Source organism: Solea solea, chromosome 16, assembly GCF_958295425.1.
Source record: "Solea solea chromosome 16, fSolSol10.1, whole genome shotgun sequence".
NCBI lineage: Eukaryota > Metazoa > Chordata > Actinopteri > Pleuronectiformes > Soleidae > Solea > Solea solea.
In genome coordinates this window covers 1,417,363-1,431,124 of record NC_081149.1, presented here as the reverse complement: position 1 = coordinate 1,431,124, position 13,762 = coordinate 1,417,363, and the positions used below count along the sequence as shown (strand labels likewise).

Sequence of the window (13,762 nt, the reverse complement as noted above, 5' to 3'; positions counted from 1 at the left end):
AAAGAAGGAAAAGTGTTTCATTCTGATATCATCTTCAGCATCATTCTGGTACTGTTCACATTCACAATAAAGGATATAATCTGATATGATCCAAATATGGTATATATCGTCATCTTTCATCTATCATCTTTGAAATGTATGACTGTATGGGACTGATATCAGTATAATAACGATATCATGTGATGATGGTAAACATGTCTGCATAAAGTTTATCACATTAAAGGTAAATCACTGACTTTTAAGCCTCACATTCAACTGTGGCATTAGTATTTTATTTGACCAAGGCAGCAGCACACAGCCAAGCGGAAAGGGAAACTGTCTTTGAGCCATGCGGTGAACTCTGTCGCAAACCTGGATCAATGGAAGGCTTGTGTCAGGAATGGCATCTGACATCAAAAATCTCTGCCAAATCATCCGCTGTGGCGCCCCCTAGAGAGGGGGAAGCTGATTAAACAGTATTTCAATCAAGATTAGTATCAGAAAAAAACTTGTCACACAAATAATTAGACTATAATCTATCAATAATTCTTCCAAAACTAATTTGACACCTCTAAACACACCATACAGTAATAGTTTAGATTCATCACTGTTCACTTTAGAAGTGACTCATACAGCGTCAGTGTGTCACATGTAGGAGAAATTATTTTAATTTGGCAAAAATATTTTTAACATTTTATATAGATAAAACTCTTTGTCGTGTATAATCTCCTGAAAATGTTTATTTTTATAACAGGGTCAGCTCTGCGGAGACAGCCATTTTGGACCACCATAGCCCACAATGGACACATTTGACATCTTCTGAGTTTTAACTCTTTAAACCATGTGACAAACAGCTCAAATAACAACTAAATGAATGACTACATTTCAAACTTCGTACGGCACCGCTGCGTCAACCCCCTTGCCACATTTCTGGATCTAACGCGACAACACGTTTTCCAGGACACGCTCATTTGATTTGATTTTGAAGTGTTGTGTTTATCATGGTTTTATTTTGTGTCTATTTAGTGTATGTGTATTTTCTATATAATGTGTGTATTGTGTTTATTTATTGTGATGTAATCAATTTTTCCAATCAATGGACTCAAGATCTCGAGGGGGGTTTATCCTGATAAATGAAATGAAATGAAATGAAATGAAATGTACAACAAACATTTCACTTACACACTTACATACCTTCGACCTTCGTAATAATATAATTGGTTTTGCATTATGAAGTGAAGTTATTATTATTATTGTTGATAAGTTAATATTTCCCCTGAAAATACCCGTGTATAAGAAGGACAGCCGGAACTCTTAACCATGTAAGTGCAGCCTGTGGGGAACAATTTCAATGTGACACAGTGGACTCGTATTTACATCCGTTAATGCCGGGTCCTCTTCCGTTCATTGAGACGTTTCTCACATGCGCGTGCGTTTAACGGCTCAGAGAGAAAGAAACACGTACTTTAACACTTTAACACTTTAACACCGTAAACATTCAGCGGTGACGTTCATACACATGTACAACACATATACAGTATACGATGAAACTTGCACTTTGATGAACTTGGTCTTTTAGCGTAAGGGCAGCTAATGTTAGCTTAGCATAAGAAAGCGTTGGCCAGTGCAATGGACGCTGTAGACTTTGTAAACAATCCTCTGAAAACGGTCAGGTTTGGAGGAAGTGTCGCAGAAACCTTGACTAAATACAAGCGGGTGAGTGTTTTCACTCTGTTTTTACATGTTACATTTACTTACAGTCGCGATTCTTGTGTTGCCGGCATTTCACACAACTATACAAACCTGGTATAACATGTGTGGTTACTTCTAGATAATGCTGCTTCTATGTTAATCGATTACTAAATGAATCGTCAATTGTTATGATAATCGATTTATCGGTTTCAGGTTCTTATACTTTATTAATCCCCTTAGGGAAATTATTTCTCTGCATTTGACCCATCCTATAATTAGGAGCAGTGGGCTGCCACACTGAGTAGCGCCCGGGGATTTTCACGATTAAAACAAGATTGCTGATTGTTTTAGCTTCTTAAATGTGAATATATTCTAGTTTCTTTGCTCCCTATAGCACAATAAATCATTAAAAGTGTATTTTTAATTTGTGGACAAAAACAAGACATTTGAGAACATCATCATTTCTAGGCTTGACAAACACTGATAAGTATTTTTCTCCATTTTCCGACATTTTATGGACCAAACGATGCAACTAACAATTAAAAAAAGCTTCAAATCCATTAATCGATTATCAAAATAGTTGACGATTGATTTAGTAACCGATTAATCGAGTAATTGTTTCAGCTCTAGTGTTGTGTTGTGTGGTGTCTTTCCATCCTCATCACTGTTTCTTCATTTGAAGGGAGACATAAGTGATTATGAACTGCTGAAGCATCAGCTGGCTGATCCTGAGATAAAGGTACAACAAAATGTGTGTGTGTGTGTGTGTGTGATTGGGGTCACCTATGCTGATTGGAACAGTTTTTTTTTCATTAGGAATAGTACCAAAATAACCAGCCCAACCATTCCAGTTTTGGCATCCTATAATAATATATATTTTGTCTTTTGATAGATTCATTATGAATCTTAAATACGTGTTGTTTGTAAGCACTGTGATGTAACTGTAAGCACTTGTGTTGGTACTTCATATTAGCAGGTAACAAAATGTAAGTACTGACACTCTCTCTCTCTCTCTCTCTCTCTCTCTCTCTCTCTCTCTCTCTCCCCCTTCCTCTCTCCCTCTCCCTCTCTCTCTCTCTCTCTCTCTCTCCCTCTCTCTCTGTCTCTCTCTCTGTCACTCTCAGGATGCTCAGATCATCAGCTGGCTGCAGGAGTTTCGCAGTTGTATGACTCAGCTAACCAAAGACCACGAGCAGCTCATCTATACTGTCTTGGTGAGTGTCCGCAAACACTAGGCACGGGTGGAGAGAAAACAACTAACAAACTAAAGCTCTGAGGTGTCGATGGTCTCACTTTGGTCATGATGGCATTACTGTGTTGTTATCTTCATGTATACAGGTCTGTTACTGTGTTGATTTTGTTGTACTGTGTCACAGGGTTGCTGGGCAATATATTGATATTATGTTATATTATATTTTATGTTGTGAAATGAAAGGTAATAACTGTATTGTAAGATTGTGTAATTCAGATCATAAAGAGTAGATCTTTTATTTTAGAGTGTATTTACAGTGTATTGTCACTCTCCTTTGAGAAGCACAAACATCTCATAAGAAAACCTTTCCTGTGTGCAGCTTTATATCCACATATATCTTGTATATCAGGATATCACATCTCTTTCTCTTATGTGTGTGTGTTTCTAGAGGCTTCCATGGGTGGGCCGCAGCCAGGCTGTGGTGGAGGAGTACATGACCTTCCTCAGTAACCTGGTCTCAGCGCAGACTGTGTATCTGTGCGCTTGCCTCAAGATGGTGGTCTCCCATTTCACTCCCAGTATGTCTGATTAGTGCTGATTAGATAATCCAATTTGTCATCGATGGATTTCTGAATCCTCAGCGTTGTCTTCCTCTATAATCCCATTCGAATTCCATTCCTTATTATTTTTAATATTCAAATTATATTTGAAATTTTAATAGTTGTGTTCACAAATGATGAAAAGTGTTGATCGAAGATAAAATGATCAGAAATCTTGTTTTAATCATGAAAAAAAAACCCTGACTTGTTTTAAAATAAATTTAAAATGTATTAAATTAAAATAGTTGCAGATTAATTTAGTAATTGACAACTAATCAATTCAGTGTTGCAGCTCTAGTTATGTCACATTACACTGTAATATATACACACAGTTCTGATAAGGTAGTGCAGAGTCAATTTTGCGCACAGTAAAACTGAATTTGTTCTAGAAAACTGTTGCAGTGTGATCATGACTTTAGTTCCAGCATCATAAAGTGAGTCTGTTTTTTTTTCAGAGCAAGTGAGCATCTGTGAAGGAGGAGTGGAGATCTCTGATACGGATGATGAAGATGAAAGTTAGTTTATTTCTTTTTTGTTTTTTACTTCTACTACAGTGTGTGTGCATGGGTTGTTTGACACATCAGAATCCATGTTTGGATTTAGGTCACAGTATATACCGTGTACACAGACAGGATTGTTTTATTGTGTCATCCAAGAGGCTCCTTGAGTTCTTTTCTGCTGGTTTGTTTGAAACTGATTCAAGACATAGACTCCTACCAGACCAGACCAGACCATGTTTTGAAATGGTTAAATATACTCAACACAGAGATACTTGTATGTCAGATAGTCAGTGTACACTGACTGTAATTACTATTGCACCATTACCACCGTGCAATACTATGTCAGTGCAATATGGATGTCCACTGTGCTTGTCGCTTCATTGTTGTGCTACATTTGAATTTACCTTCAAACCCCATGTTGTTGCACATTTCAACACTCAAATGTAAACAGTAGCTTAAGCACGATTCAGTTACCTTTTCTTTATATACTGTGTATGAGGTTTTGCATATGTGACACCATGAGTATGTATACATTACCACAGGTGTTGTTTAATCCATATGTTAAATATACATGTATATGAATTTACACTGCACTGCTTTATTTGTTTTGTTTTGTTTGTATTTGAAAGACCTGCCTCGGAACTTTGATCAGTGTCACCAGGCGTTACAGCTCATCACCAGATATGTTCCAGCGTAAGTCACTTCATATGTGATTTGTATAATTTACAGTTTGTGGAGCTTAGAATTTCTTATATTAACTTCTTAGACTAACACCAGTCCTGTCATGGAAATACTTTAAGCTTGTCACTCATAAATCAAGCTTCAAATAAGCTGTAGTATGGTATTAAGTAAAATCATTTCTTTTCTTAAAAATAGATTATTATTTCTAGTGCAAAACTCTCTTAAATGAATGCAGTTTAATATTTGAAAAGTCTTTTTATTACTGAATTAACAACAAAACCTTAACCAACCGTCATGACGGAGCTGAAGATACTATAGTTGTAGTTAATAATGTTTAGAAATTAGACAAAGAAGTTTTGTCACAACCTCCTTTATCTTCTTCTTTTTCCAGCACAAGTCGCTTTCTGATGCCCATAGTACAGGACAAGTTCCCGTTCATAACCAAGTCCTCCAGAACGCTGGTGAGACACTGAGCTGATGATGTTGCACACACCACACAGCAGGGCTGAATGATTTTCTAATTTAGTCAAATTCTAGTTCAATATCAATACTGTGTAATATGGAGCGTAAACCTCTGCAAAAACACATTCAATTGATTTAAATCTTCTCATTTGAAGAAAGATCTTAGCTTTCAGCACATTTGACACTTTGTTAATGTGATAGACTCATTTGAAGTTAAGGCAGCTTTATTTGTATGGCACACGTCATATACAAGGGTAACCCAATTACATGAAACAAAACCTCTAAAACACTGAAACATCCATACAATAATAAAGCATCAAATAAAACAGTGCAGCAAAATACAAAGAGAGGAAAGGCTAAATGGAGCATAAAATATGAACAATAATTTACTCTGAAATGATTAAAAGAATGTAATGTGCAGAAAAAGCCTGGATTTAAAAATAACACGTAACACTAGCTCATAGATGTAGACTAAAATGAGACAAAAGTGTCTGAAATTTTAAGAAAGTTGTAGTTTTATTAAAAAGGTCAAATCCTTTTTGTGAAATTGTTCTTATTTTTGGCCTAAAAAGATTAACAAGCAGTTACTGTATGATAAATAAGTTTAGATTTGAGCCAACATTTAACCTTCTATATCTGACATTGTTTTGATTGACATGAATGTTGTAAACACTGTTTTTCCTGTGTGAACATGTTTGATGTGCATCATGTCATTGTTGTGTGCAGGAGTGTTACGTCCACAACCTCCTGAGAATGACCGTGTACATACCGTCCGTTCGACGAGACGTGCTGGAGGTGATCATCGAAAAGATGCTTAAACTGGATGTGAGTGCTTCACTCCTGAATGAGAGGAACCACAGATGTGCGCTGTGAAGTAGGGATGCAACCAAAGGAAAACCAAAGGAAATGATTCTGTCCCATCTAATGTTGTTGATATGGCTGGGTCTGAGTGTACTTACCTCACTAAAGTCTAGATTAATATTCATGCTTCAAAGAATAAGTCAAGAAACTATGAGAATATTTAGGAGGATCTCATGAACATATCAGACAGACCAGCCTTTTTTCTCTGCACGACTCCTGCTCGGTGCGCTCCTCCGTCTCTTAGCGAGCTCTCTGTATCCAGCGCAGCCTGGATCATGTCTCTACGCACTGCTTTATGACGGAGATCAGGTACAATCGCCATGAAGTGTAGAGGATCTGAGTGAGTGTCGCGGGGAGTTCATAATCCAGACTATCCAGCATTTAATAGGTGCCATTCCACTGTGTACTCACATCATGTTGGAATCGTTTTATTGGCGTTCCAAACAGATTCTAAGCGGGAATAGACAGCATGCATCATCAACGCAACATCCTGTTTCGGTGATAAAAGTATTTTGGCCGAAAACCCAAAATGCCTTTTTTGGCCATTTCTGGCCGAAATGTTTCGGTGGCTGACTTTTCAGTGCATCTCTACTGCAAAGGCCTGTAACATACATGATGACTTGTGTGTGTGTGTGTGTGTGTGTGTGTATTTCAGGTGAGTGCTTCCCGGTCAGACATCGATGAGGCAGAGGAGAACGCAGTGCAGAGACTCAGGGCAGAGGAGCAGAGTGAAGAGGGTCTCTTTGACATGGTAACAAACAACACTCACCTTTAAGGGTTTTAGTCTTTTGCACTAAAATGCTTATTAGTTTTAGTCACATTTGACTCATTTCTATATGTGATAGTTCGAGTCAGTTTTAGTAAAAAAGAGTAATCTTTTAATTAATTCGTTTAGGTCAATAAGTATTGGAGATTGCTGTTGGGCAGAAACCTTTAATCTCCATATTTCAAGCTTCCAGCTGTTTTTTTTCATGAATTGATGCCATCATACAACAGTGTCACACATAAGTTGTGAAAATGAAGTTTCCTCCACTGGTGGTGCGCCGCGACCAACTCTCGGTCTGCTTGGAAAGGCTCTGGGCGAAGGTGGTTTACAGCGAACCCCTGCCCGGACCTCACCGCTTTCCAGGGCTGCAGACATATGCACTCGCTGCGGCTTCTCCCGCCCGCAGGCTGACTCTGTCAATCAAGCGGACTGTCCTCAGTGCGCCCACGTAAATCGGGCGTCAGGGGTCAGCGGCGATGTCGCAACCCACCTGACCTGTCTTGATACACGGACCAAGGAATTTTTAGGATTAAATTGACAGATTACGCGCACAATAAGCAGAAATGTCAGACGTTCAATGCATTTTGAACGTCTGAAAAACCACACACTAACATTTACATCAATTTTTGTCTCGTCAATGAAAACTCATACACGTCTTGTCATGTTTTCGTCATCAAAGATCCACGTCTATCTCGTCACCGTCTCGAAAAAAAGGGGCCATACAGCACTGACTCCTCCTCAATGCCAAGAAGTAGGCTGAGAGCTGAATAAGGGAGATTGAGAAGCACTATTTGAAACATATTAAAAAGATAAACAAGCAAACGTATCAATGATTGCATTCATAAAAACAAATCGGTCTACTCCATTAACAACCTTATTTGTGTTGCATCTATTGCCACAATGTGGCAGTGGCACCAAGCATTCAGTGAGTGGACTTCATGTGTGTTTGCAGAATGCATCTTGAAGCTGCTGCTCTAAGCTCAACATGCTGTAAATACTGTTTACCAGGGTCTTTGAATGCATCTTGTTGCACTTTGCTCCCATTAGCTGGCGTTTAAAATATGAATTGTGTGTGTGTGTGTGTGTGTGTGTGTGTGTGTCAGGATGAAGATGTGGCTGCAGGTCAGCCCTCCAGCTCGACTGTCACGGCCCATCCAGTGGCACAGAGGCTGGACACTCTGATGGCTGTGATGATGGCTTACATCAAAGACGTCTGTCACCACAATGGTAGATAAACATTTTAATCTGCACTAAATCCACTTTCATTCTCTTCGTTTACTGTTGATGTGAAGCGTGTCAGTGTGTCATCAGCGTGTCAGTGTGTCATCAGCGTGTCAGTGTGTCATCAGCGTGTCAGTGTGTTATCAGCGTGTCTGTCACGTGTTTGTCGTCCCTCTCAGGCGCTCTTCATGTGGACAGGACTAAGGATCTGTACAGAGATTTGCTGAGTGTGTTTGACAAACTCATCCTGCCAACACACGCTTCCTGTCACGTGCAGTACACCCTCTTCTACCTCTGCAGCTTCAGAATGGTCAGTACTGTCATTACCACAGAGCAGCAGCAACATGTAGCATTTAGTAAACCTGACTATAACGATAATACATGGTATTTAGTGCGCACATCGTGAAACTCTACTATGTTTATGTCTGATCTACTCAAGTGCTTTTAACGATTAAAAGTAGCAGTGTCTGTGTGGTGATCAGTGAGTTTTGACTACGATTGGAGCACAACATTAAATAGTCAGTGACTGTGTTTACATGGACAGTGATATTCAGGTTTAGGGCTGCAATGATTGATTGATTAGTAATGGATTAATGAAGTAATCTACAACAATTTTTTCGATTTTATTTTCTGGTTTCTTTCATTCGTATAACAAGGAAATGACTAAAAAGCAACAACAAGACATTTGAGAACATCATTATTTCAATTTTGAGAAACACAGATCAACATTATGTCATTTTTTGGCCCAAACAACTAATCCATCAACCAAGAAAATGATTGACAGGTTAATGGAGTATGAAAATATTCATCAGTTGCTGCTCTATTCAGATTTTTGGCACAAGTCAAAGATCATTATGTGTCAATCACGCTTCAACGCTGACATGTGCACATAACCATAAAAACAATTAAATTGCAGAACTGTACAAAATTGTTGATCAGTGTTTCCCAAACCAAAAATGACGATGTTATCGTATGTGTGGTTTTCATTCAGTTTGAATGATTTCTTTGTTCTATGGAGCAAAAATATTCACATTTAAGAAGCTGAAAAATCAGAGCGGTGCTTTTAATGAATCGTTGCAGCCAATACAATTAAGTAACTAGTCTGTATTTACTTAGCACCTTTCTAGTCCATTCACTCACATATTGTTGTATTTTCTTGTTGTCCTATATGTGACCTGTTCCAGGCTCTGGCAGAGGCCTTCCTGGATCACCTGTGGAAGATCCTGCAGAGCCCCTCTCAGCCTGCTGTCCTCCGCCAGGCTGCTGCTGGATACCTGGGAAGCTTTCTGGCCCGAGCCAAGTTCATTCCTGTGCTGTAAGATCACACGTAGTTTCTTACTCCTTGTGCCATTGTCCATCTGTGAACTCCCTTATTCTAATCCAGAGTTGTGTCACTTCCCCACCAGCACTGTGCGAGCCTGTCTGGACCTGCTGCTCTCCTGGATCCATCGCTACATTGACAGCCAGGACAGCGGCGGCAAACAGGCGTTCTGTGACATCAGCCTGCACGGACCCTTTTATTCTGCCTGCCAGGCTGCCTTTTACACACTCATCTTCAGGCACAGAGCCATGCTGGAGAGCAACATGAAGAAAGGTACGCACAACGCACACTCTCAGTTAAAGAACAAGCATCTCTCCGCAGCAGCAGTGCTGTCGTGCCATATCAATGTGTGTCAGAATAGCTTTATAGCTTCTTTATCACAACATTAGATCAATAAATAACATAACTAGATACCAGAGTTGGTGATATATATATATATATATATATATATATATATATATGTCGTTTGTGTTTTCACTATGTGCACATTGACAATATGGAGTATGTAGATGAGCGACACAACACACACACAGTAACTCCACATATTCACTGCAGCAGTGAGCAGGATTCAGTGTCACATGACCACTAGGAAACTCGCAAGCACAGAGAAAACGTGTCGTATCATTTACACGTGTGTACAAACAGCCAGCACCAGGCGCTCATCATAATGAAAGAGAGCCACACTCCCATATTTTTATCAAATCAGAAATGCTGGTGGGGGTGGATTAATAATGAATTTACAGGTCATTATAAATTAGTTTCAACGTCCTAATACAATACAGTAATAGTATATGAGTTTATATTAATGCCATTAGTTTTTTTACAGTATATAAGATCATGTCTGTGTGCACTGTTATTCAGAACATGCATAGATGTCGGTTTTATTTCTGTTTCATTATTATTATCATTATCATTATTATAATTATTATTATCATTATTATAATTATTATTATCACTATTATCATTATTAGCATTATTATTATTATTATCATTATTATAATTATTATTGTCATTATTAGCATTATTATTATTATCATATTATAATTATTATTATCATTATTATAATTATTATTATCACTATTATCATTATTAGCATTATTATTATTATTATCATTATTATAATTATTATTGTCATTATTAGCATTATTATTATTATCATATTATAATTATTATTATCATTATCATTATTATAATTATTATTATCATTATTATTATTATTATCATTATTATAATTATTATTAGCATTATTATTATCATTATCAATATTAGCATTATTATGATCATTATTAGCATTATTAGCATTATTATCATTATCATTATTATAATTATTATTATCATTATTATTATCATCATTATAATTATATCATTATAAAATCATTATTATAATTATTATTATTATCATCATTATAATTATTATCATTATAAAATCATTATTATCATTATTATTATCATTATTATTATCATCATTATAATTATTATCATTATAAAGTCATTATTATCATTATTATCATTATTATTATCATTATCAGTATTAGCATTATTATTATCATCATTATTATAATTATTATTATCATCATTATAATTATTATCATTATAAAATCATTATTAGCATTATTATTATCATTATTATAATAATTATTATCATTATTAGCATTATTATTATCATCATTATAATTATTATTATCATTATTATTATCATTATCAGTATTAGCATTATTATTATCAATATTAGCATTATTATAATTATTATTATCATTATTATTATCATCATTATAATTATTATCATTATAAAATCATTATTATCATTATAAAATCATTATTATCATTATTATCATTATTAAAGACAGCCTTCTCAGCTGACAGACTGCTCCTGTTGACAGTATTTTGACTCTCATCAGTTCTCTGCAGTCACCTTCACAATATTAACACTGATTGTCACCATTTCATTTATATTATTAGTACACCAGCTCTAATAATATAAGGGAAACACTAAATAATATCAGACCATTACATGTATTTAAGTCATATATTGTGTGTGTGTGTGTGTGTGTGTGTGTGTCAGGCCTGGAGTACCTGCAGAGTCTGAACCTGGAGCGTGTGGTCATGTGTCAGCTGAACCCTCTCAAAGTCTGCCTGCCTTCAGTCACCAGCATGTTTGCAGCCATCACCAGGTACTCACTCACTCACTCACTCACTCACTCACTCACTCACTCACTATATTAACATCAGCCACACTATGTGATCACTGACCATCTCAAGTACAAAAGAATAGTCTATTGTTTAGTTTAACTTGCAGGACGTGGAAATATGATCATTTTAGAATTTCAGCTCTCTGTCCTTAGCTCCTCCCATCAGATGTCTTCAGACAATGTGTCCATCTCTTGAACGCTTTGGCCATTTTGAAACGTGTTTTATTGCATAAATAGATAATAATAAATTGCGACTGTCTGCTGCACCATCACACGTCTTTCATGGCCGTGGTGACGTGAACCAAACCCACCACCAGACACCCCGCTGTAGTGTTGAGTCACTGTTCACCATGCTGTGTTTGCTCATCCTTGTGTTGCAGGAAGTATCAGGTGGTGTTCTGCTACACCATCATAGAGAGGAACAACCGCCAAATGCTGTCAGTGGTGCGCAGCTCTGCAGGAGGAGACTGTGTGAGCACCAACACCAACCCTCTGGACAGCTTCTTCCCCTTTGACCCTTACCTTCTCAAGAGGTGCACTCCCTGAAGTGTTGCTGTTATTATCGGCCACATTCTTATGACAGATAAACCATAAAAAACAATGGACACACACATATGTATCCCAGGCTAGCTAGCCATTGTTAGCATTACCAGTGGATAGCAACAGGTCTGTGTGTACGATTGATTTACTGTGAGACAAAGACATAAACGTAGCTCTCTGTCTGTGTGTGTGTGTGTGTGTGTGTGTGTGTGTGTGTGTGCGCGTGCGCGTGTGTGCGTGTGTGTGCGTGTGTGTGTGCAGTCACGTTCACACTAATAGTCCTTTAAATGAGGATAAAGAGAAAGTTTTACTGAAGAAATTCTGTCAGTGACATTAACTTTATCATGTCGTGTGTGCGTGTGTGTGTGTGTGTGTGTGTGCAGTCACGTTCACACTAATGTTCCTTTAAATGAGGATAAAGAGAAAGTTTTACTGAAGAAATTCTGTCAGTGACATTAACTTTACCAGATTAAACTAAATGTCTTGTCATGTGTGTGTGTGTGTGTGTGCGTGTGCGTGTGTCAGGTCTGGTCAGCTGGTTGAGCCACTCTACCAGGTGTGGGAGGAGCTGGCAGACATGGAGGTGGCTCCTGCTAAGACAGACACACAGGTGAGGACACTTCCTGTCTGTTCCACATGTTTGAAGGTTGACTACTTCCTGTTAAAACAAAATAATGTTATATGAAGTTTTTAGTGGTGATTGTATGTTATCTTTCATTCATGTCGTCATACGTCAGAGGTAACAGGAAGTAGTCGTGTTCATAGAGAGAGCAGCGCTGGCTTGTGATGGTTTGTGACTGTGGTTTGTGTCCGTCAGCGCTCCAGAGAGGACGAAGACGACTTCCTGTGTGGGGAGACTCCACAGGGCGATGGCATTGTGGGAATGACTCCGAGCTCCTACGACTCCAACCTGCGCAGCCCGAGCAGCGTGGGATCACCGCCCTTCATCTTCCAGAAAGCTCTCACGTCTGCCAACATGGACGTCACACACTGATGCTGGATGGTGACTTTACCTCACAGAACACAAACGGAAGAGACGAGAACTCTGGTCAGATAACGGTCTTGTCAACACATGTACTCGACGGTTTTTATTATTGCATTTGAATATAAATTGTAAATATAAAAGTTATTTTACAGGAGCCTGTGGCTGACTACACATTACTTACTGTATATATTCTGAGAATAAAGTCATAGAACTGCACCGTCAGTCTGTCAACACGAGCCTCGGAGTGTGGACTATGTTGTCAGGGTGATTCCCAGCACCTGACACTTAACACAAGAAACTAAATAAACATACATACAGAAAGAAGATAGAATTATGATGAAACCTCTGTTTCCTTTAATGATAACAGACACTTCACTAAGTACTGAGTCTGTTCTGGAGTATCTGCGTGAGAATTCATCATGAAATGAGTTTCTCTGCAACCACAGGGTCATGTGAAGACTCTGGGTGTCACAGTAAATATCAGTGCGTGTGTTACTGGTGAAGAGTTAATGAAGATGATGCAGCCGCGGCTCTGAACTTCAATCAAAGTACAACAAGGCGACTTCTGCAGGACTGTGCAGGACTGTGCAGGACCACCAGCTGTTTGCTGACCAGGAACACACAGGAGTGGAAGACATGCTCCACCTGGATGTGCCTGGTTCACATGTGAGGATCATGTTCTTCCACTTCTCCTTCAGCACCTTGCAGCCCCTGATACTGAGCGACGAGCTCCTCGGTGTGGGGGTTGCTCCCTCCTTGACGTCCTGGATCACG

General features: G+C 38.2%; 1 protein-coding gene across 1 annotated transcript; it reads left to right on the top strand.

Annotated features, from left to right (window-relative positions):
• The first annotated feature begins 1,363 nt into the window (after positions 1–1,363).
• Positions 1,364–13,224, top strand: rrn3 (RRN3 homolog, RNA polymerase I transcription factor). Its single transcript, XM_058654360.1, has 17 exons — positions 1,364–1,695; positions 2,354–2,410; positions 2,796–2,885; positions 3,312–3,441; positions 3,918–3,977; positions 4,592–4,655; positions 5,035–5,104; positions 5,832–5,930; positions 6,622–6,717; positions 7,836–7,959; positions 8,133–8,263; positions 9,138–9,268; positions 9,360–9,547; positions 11,337–11,445; positions 11,844–11,996; positions 12,529–12,613; positions 12,821–13,224. Exons 1-17 carry the CDS (start codon positions 1,609–1,611, stop codon positions 12,995–12,997), a joined length of 1,851 nt encoding a protein of 616 aa, XP_058510343.1. The 5' UTR covers positions 1,364–1,608; the 3' UTR covers positions 12,998–13,224.
• The last annotated feature ends 538 nt before the right edge of the window (positions 13,225–13,762 follow it).

What these genes read in the sequence shown, in the direction of transcription:
- rrn3 (XM_058654360.1), top strand. Translation starts at nt 1,609, where the DNA reads ATGGACGCTGTAGACTTTGTAAACAATCCTCTGAAAACGGTCAGGTTT. An exon ending in ATCACCAGATATGTTCCAGC is followed by an intron (nt 4,656 to 5,034) that starts GTAAGTCACTTC and finishes TTCTTTTTCCAG; the next exon opens with CACAAGTCGCTTTCTGATGC. An exon ending in AGACGTCTGTCACCACAATG is followed by an intron (nt 7,960 to 8,132) that starts GTAGATAAACAT and finishes CGTCCCTCTCAG; the next exon opens with GCGCTCTTCATGTGGACAGG.